Source organism: Crocodylus porosus, unplaced genomic scaffold (genome assembly GCF_001723895.1).
Source record: "Crocodylus porosus isolate Cpor-Errol unplaced genomic scaffold, CroPor_comp1, whole genome shotgun sequence".
Taxonomy (NCBI): domain Eukaryota; kingdom Metazoa; phylum Chordata; order Crocodylia; family Crocodylidae; genus Crocodylus; species Crocodylus porosus.
The window spans coordinates 8,425,160-8,431,527 of NW_017728920.1; the positions used below are offsets into that span (position 1 = coordinate 8,425,160).

A 6,368-nucleotide genomic window follows, 5' to 3' on the forward strand; every position below is an offset into this window, starting at 1 on the left:
GAGTTCCCAACTAGCAGCATGTCTCCACACAGCCAGGAGCTTGCTGCTAGCACCCACTGGCATACCAGGGCAGGGGGCTGGGACCTGCCCCTTCCCTGCAGCTCTTTCCAAGCCCCCTACCCCTGATCAAGAAGCCAGGGCCAGGAGCTCCATGCTGCTGGGGCAGGGGGATATTGTCTCCACCCAGGCTCCAGTGGCAGAGCCTGCCCTGGCAACAAGCAGTTCCTGAGGGCAGGGAGCAATCTCCCAGCTCCAGACAGGAGACAGCTGTCTCCTTGCCCTGTCCTCCCTGCCTGTCTTTGGGCTAGCAACCAGAGGGAGCCTAGCGCTCACCCTGGCTGCTTCAGTGGGCTGGTGCAGGGCCAGAGGGGGTGGGAGCAGACTACTGCCAAGAGCAGCAAATCTGTTCCTGCATCCCCGCATGTGTAGACATCTGCCCAGAGTGGGTTTACTCTAGTGTAAATCTACTCCACAGTATATACATGTGTCAATGCACCTATTAACTATTTAAGTTAGGGCTATGACTTTACTGATACAATCCCTAGTGCTGATGCAGATATTTTGATTACAACTGATTTTGGTGTACAACGGTGTGCACAGACAACCACATCATGTAGAATTATTCACATCGCAAGGTACCCCCACAGTTGGTGCCACTGTTATTCGACACAGCAGGGAGCAGAAGAGCTGGCTAGTACTCTCAAACCAAACCCCTGCTAGTCAGAGATGAAGTTTACTGGGTTTGACTCTACCTGCCCATGCTCAACCTTCTTTATGGAGCAGAGGACTTCAATCTTTAGGGGTGCCAACAATACAACTTCCATGACAGTTAAATTTATTTAAATGTTTAGTAAAAGAGGAACTGCATCATATGGACTCAAGGCTAAGCACAGACAGTCAAAAAGCCAGAGGCTGACTCAATTCAATCTTCGCAGGTTAATCTAAACTGTGTGGATTGAACTGATAAGCAAATGAACAGATATTCATTTTTGATTGAGGAAATGCAGCCACATGCCTGCAGTGGCCCAGGTCAAAAGCTGGGGTGGGGCAGGGGAGTGGTGCTAGAGCACACGTCCCTGCTCAGCTGGAGTAGACAACATAGGCTAAGTCTAGCCCACCCACCCTGTGAGGGGGTTGCAAGGGATGTGCAAAGCATCCTGGGATGCTGAGGGACTGAGTTAACTTAAATCTGGAGGGGATCTGGGACAGAAGTTCAATAAAGCAATTTAACCTAAATCAGTTAAGTCTGATACTACATCCATCCAGGTTTATCTTAAACCGGTCTTGACCATTTTGAAAGTGGTATATGTGCACTGAACTTCTGTTGTGTTACAGATTTGAACTGATTTCTGATCGTTTATACCAATTTATGTGTAACTTCTGTCCTGAGCCAAGAGACACAAAGCCCACTACCCTAAGGGAAAGTAATCTTTAAAACATACAATTTTGAAACACTTTACTATTTTTAGTGGAATCTACAATCAGACAGACAAAAAACTTTGCTGAAAAGGATAGACTATTCCGCCAGTACTATCCTGTAATCTACAGAGTAGAGTAGTGATAGTGAAATAAAAAGTCTCCCACAATAACTGACTGAACCTTAAGGGCATTTTTACATGTGCTGTGGGATGTGGCACCAGGCACTTTAATTAGCAAGCCATGCTAATTAAAAGTCCTCGTGTGTCATGTGTAGCAGTGTCCTTGTGCATCCCCGCACTGAAAAAGTGGCAGCAGGGCACTTTGAACTAAAACTCACTAAATGTGTTTTATTTCAAAGCACCCCACCTCCATTTTTTCAGTGCAAAGACACACCAGGATGCTGATACACATGACATGGAAGGTTGCCGAAGCACATCAATTTCCGTGCTCCAGCAGACTCCATTAATTGGGTCTGCTCCAACACGCTGGATTTCCACCACACCAGAGCACGCTCCACGCATGTGTATAGGAGCCCTAACAGGTGGTGCATTTCTCAGGAAAAAAAATTAAAAATTCCCAAACAAAACATTTTAATTACTAATTTAACACCTTCTCTCAACTTTCTGGTTGAGACAACAGATGCTCAGACATCAGAGCAGCCTCCAGGACACACTGGAGCAGAATTCTGTCTGGCAAGCTGGGACTGTACCTCTGGCAAGGACATCTCACCCCCATCTCACAGTCAAGCCTAAAACTCTTTGGGTCTAAAATCCACATACTGCTTGCAGGGCAAGGACAGTCTTCTCAGCAAGGACAGAAGAAAAGAGCTGACAGACTGAGCTGTCAATTATTTCAAAAGCCTCTGGGAAAGCATCCCCCTACTTGAGGCACAGATAGAAATTACAGGTGCACCAAAACAGGCACTCTTAAAATTTACTTCTATTCAAGATATAGTGCAGTTCTAATGGCATTGTCCAGTGCAATCATAGGAAAACTCTCTAAAGCCTTCAAGCCAGTGTGCAGGGCCAAAATCATTAGCGCTCATGTCATCTATGTAAATTGATATGCATTAATGCAGTTTCCAAGATGTAATTTGACCCAAAATAATACTTTAAAAAAATCTGTTTAAGGTATCCTATAAAGGGAACAACATCAGAGGCTGAAGCAAAATATGTTTTACTTTTCCAGAATTAGAAAACATAAGCATCTCCAAGGACAAAAAACAACACCACCGCCCCCAAAAACAGAGCCAAAAAACCAGGGAAATAATACAGCTGAATGAAAAAATACTAGAATTTATTCCAACTAAACTGTAAGCTTAAAACAAACAAAACAAATATTGGCATGTAGAAAAAGGATTAAATAGCTTCAGAGGAAATTTGAAGGGCAGCTATCTAAAGATGTAATAAGTAATGAGAAATTCTTCAAGTGGATCAAACTTATGAAACCTGCCTGGGTATCAATTAGACACCAAGGGCAAAAAGAAGTGCTAGAACAATTTAAGCAATTAAATTCTTTGGCAGTAAATCATCTTTACCAAATGTTGTTCACTCAGTCACTCCAAGAAAGTTAAAGTCTTACAGAAACTGAACTATTAACAGAGCTCTCAAAAATGGCTCACATTTTTAGCAAAGGAAAAGAAACTGGTAACACCTATCTTTAAAAAGGTGCTAAATGTCATTTCAGGGATTATACAGGAATTAGAGGTCCCCATATTCTTTGGACCAATGGACAACTATCAATCCTCAGGATTTTTGGAAGCCACCGCACCCTCATCATCAAGTTTTTAATTGGAAAAAGGAAGGCACAGGAAACATGGCAGGGTCAGAGTAAAAAAAGGTGAAAACGTGTCTCAGTACTTAGCTTGGGAAAAGAAAAGTATCTAAAAATACGGTATCTAAAACAATGAGTAGTAGGGGTGCCTTCTACATTTTCATCTTTCCACATAATTCAAGGGCCAGAGACCACAATGTGTAATGTTAAAAACTATTAGAAAAAAGCTCAGGAAGTGCATTTTCATATGCTATGCATCACTAAACTATGGAACGCCCTGCTGACGATGGCAAGCATGCCCCAGTCCAGAGGTGGGTACAATTTAATTGTGGGTGAGGTGATTTTATCTAATTTAAATACATAACTGTACATTTATATTTATTACATATTTTGTAAAATACTTTGGAATGAATGTTATTATATCAGTGTAAGGTGCTGTTCCTATACTGGCTTAGTAAGATTTTAAAATTATATGAATAAATAAATCACCTGCAGCTATCCTGACTAGGTCAAAGATCACAAAAGCCTATCAGTCAAATCATCTTAGCTTAGGGTTTAAGATGGAAAAAGAGAGCACTTTACACCAGTGTTGACCCCTCTGCCAATTCAATGAGACTGCAGGGTTCTAGAGAAAATCCTTTCTTTCTTTCTTAGCTAGAACAAATGCCTTTGATGCAAGAAAGCAAAGATGAGGGGACAAACAGATAGACAAGGAGAAATGGAAGCAAGAGACATAGGGTAAACAGAAATCCACAAGGCAAAACCTGTCCCCAAGAAATAATTGGCTTATGCAGCAGGCCACATGTGGAAAAGCTTATCTCTGGTTAGAAGCCAGGGAATGATAACCTGCTGCATGTTGCAGGTAGACAACCTATTACCAGGTAGTATATTTAATTGGTAATAGGCTGTCTACCTGCAAGATGCACCCAAACACAGGATACAACAACATGAAATGGGAGAAATAGATGTGGCCAAGAAATTCCAATTTGCAGCATCCAAGGGTTGAGAGCAAGTTTCTAGGAAAGGCAGGCACAGCTATCTACCAAGAGAAAAACAACCCAAGAAGGGCCACATGGGTTAACACACAGAAGACTGCTTCCTCAGTTTTTACGTTTCTTTCTGTGCTAGAAATAACCTCCCACTATAAACCTGGCTGTGTATCTTTGGCAACACAAGGAGCTCTGAGGGCATGTTGGGAGCAGAGGGGATCTGAGGAACAGGAGAAGGGCATTATAAAATATGTAGCCAGTATCTTCAAGTTCTACTTTTGGATGGAAGACTTCAGTTTAGCAACAAAAAACACATGTCAACCTTGCTACATCCCTCTCTTCCTATACCTCAGCTTGAAGAGGTACTGGAAGGTCCAATGCAAACTTCTTCCATACAGAACCAAAATCAAAAGCAGAAGTGATCCTAAATGGACAGCAGAAGTGAAATACTGAAAAAAAAAAGCATTTGCTCTGCAGAAGGGTGAACTGCCTGTTGCTTACCAGTCCATCGCAGTTGCTGATGGCCACCAAGCCACCAGGCATGGCTGAGATATCCCCTGTAAAGACACACTCCTGTTGCAGGGGCTTTCGGAACAGCACCTGGAAATCCTCTTGCCATTCGGCTGAGGCCCCAGGTGGTATCAGCCGATGGTTGGGCTTCACACGGAGATGCAGTTCCTTTCCAAAAACAGTGACGTTGAAATAAAGCAAGTGATTTTCAGCTCCACCTTGGTGCAGCGGCTCATCCAGGGTGCTGCGGGCCACCCTGTGCCGAGCTGAGTGCGGGGTGGAGGGATGGCAGTCTTCACCACTCCCTGATGCCACTGAGCCAGACACCACATGCGAGAGGAACCGTCCTTTGCAATCTGCACTGAAGGGCACAATCACACCATATTCACTTAGCTTTCCAGACAGGAGGAGCTCTAGTGGAAATAAATACAGATAGAAAGACTTCAATACATTCAAAGCAAAGAGCAACCCTCTGTAAATGTGTCAAGACAAGTGTTTCCTTTGGGTACTGCATGGCTCATTTGTGTATGCTCCAGGGCTCAGGTAGCTATTTCATCTCAAAAAACAAGTTGCTAGATTTCCTTGCTCAATTAGATAAACATGTTCAAGCCAATAAACTTTATTCTACTCCGATACAACTCCAGTTTTTTGTGTGTGTGCTTTGTACTTCTAAATGGGCATGTCCAAGTGAGCAGAATAAATTCATACTGACATGCCTCCTGAATGCCCAACTAAGATCAAGCATGCAAACTATTTATTGTTTAGCTTCCATATATCATTTCCTCCATGAGTAAAAACTCTCATAAACAAAACTCTGGCTGCAGCATCATAAATTCAGAAAGGGTTTGCAAGAGAACCCACATAGGACAGATGTCTCCTTCTGCAATTTCTTATCATAACCAACACAGCCCAGTGCCAGCCCATTATATAAAAATACACCTGTCAAAACAAACATACCTAACAGTCTAAAAAAACAAACCAAAATCAGGGAAGGCAAAAAATAACCCACTGAACTCAAGGACAAAAAGCAATAACCAGCCTACAATGATTCTAACATTTTTGACTCAAATATAGAAGTGCAGCTTTTAATTGGCACCTTGTAGTACAGATTTTACACACCACACACCCACAGCAAGTAAACATAGCGTGACAAAAATAAAACGGGTCACCAGAAAGTAACCTGGACTCTCCACAGGGACTGAAAGCAAACTCTGCACACAAACGTTTTGGAGCAACGGCACCCTCTTCCCCACTGACGCTGAAATGTCCTCTAGGAACTGCTTTGCAGGCTTCACAGAAAGCTGGCACCAGCACCACACCCCCAGTGCCCCGATTTCACCTCATGATTAGGCATGTTCATTTTCACTCCCTCCCCCCATCCGCCCTAGGTGTGTACTGGGGGGCGGGAAACAGTTGTTGGGTTTGTTTGAGGGGGTGGGGGTCTGCCCTTACCAGTTACATGGACAAAATGCTGAATTCCCTCTAGGAAAAATAACTGAAATGCTAAAAATTGGAAAGAGAGATAAAGAGACAGAGAGAGAAAAAGAGAAAGAAAAGAATGGAGAAAGAGAGAGAAAGAAAGAAACAGAAAGAGAGAAGGAAGGAAAGAGAGAGGGAGAAATAGAGAAAGAGAAAGCAGGCAGTCAGGGGCAGGGAGCGGGAGCCGGCCGGCGGCGC

General features: G+C 43.3%; 1 protein-coding gene across 1 annotated transcript in view; it reads right to left on the minus strand.

The window, feature by feature from the left end:
- The window catches only part of ADAMTS14 (ADAM metallopeptidase with thrombospondin type 1 motif 14), a gene marked incomplete at its 5' end in the record, with an annotated part of 139,661 nt that extends 134,487 nt beyond the window's left edge, over positions 1-5,174 (minus strand). The window contains one exon of the mRNA XM_019538550.1: positions 4,683-5,174. Coding sequence (XP_019394095.1) covers positions 4,683-5,174 — 492 coding nt within the window. The remainder of the gene's footprint in view (positions 1-4,682) is intronic.
- Between the last annotated feature and the right edge of the window lie 1,194 nt (positions 5,175-6,368).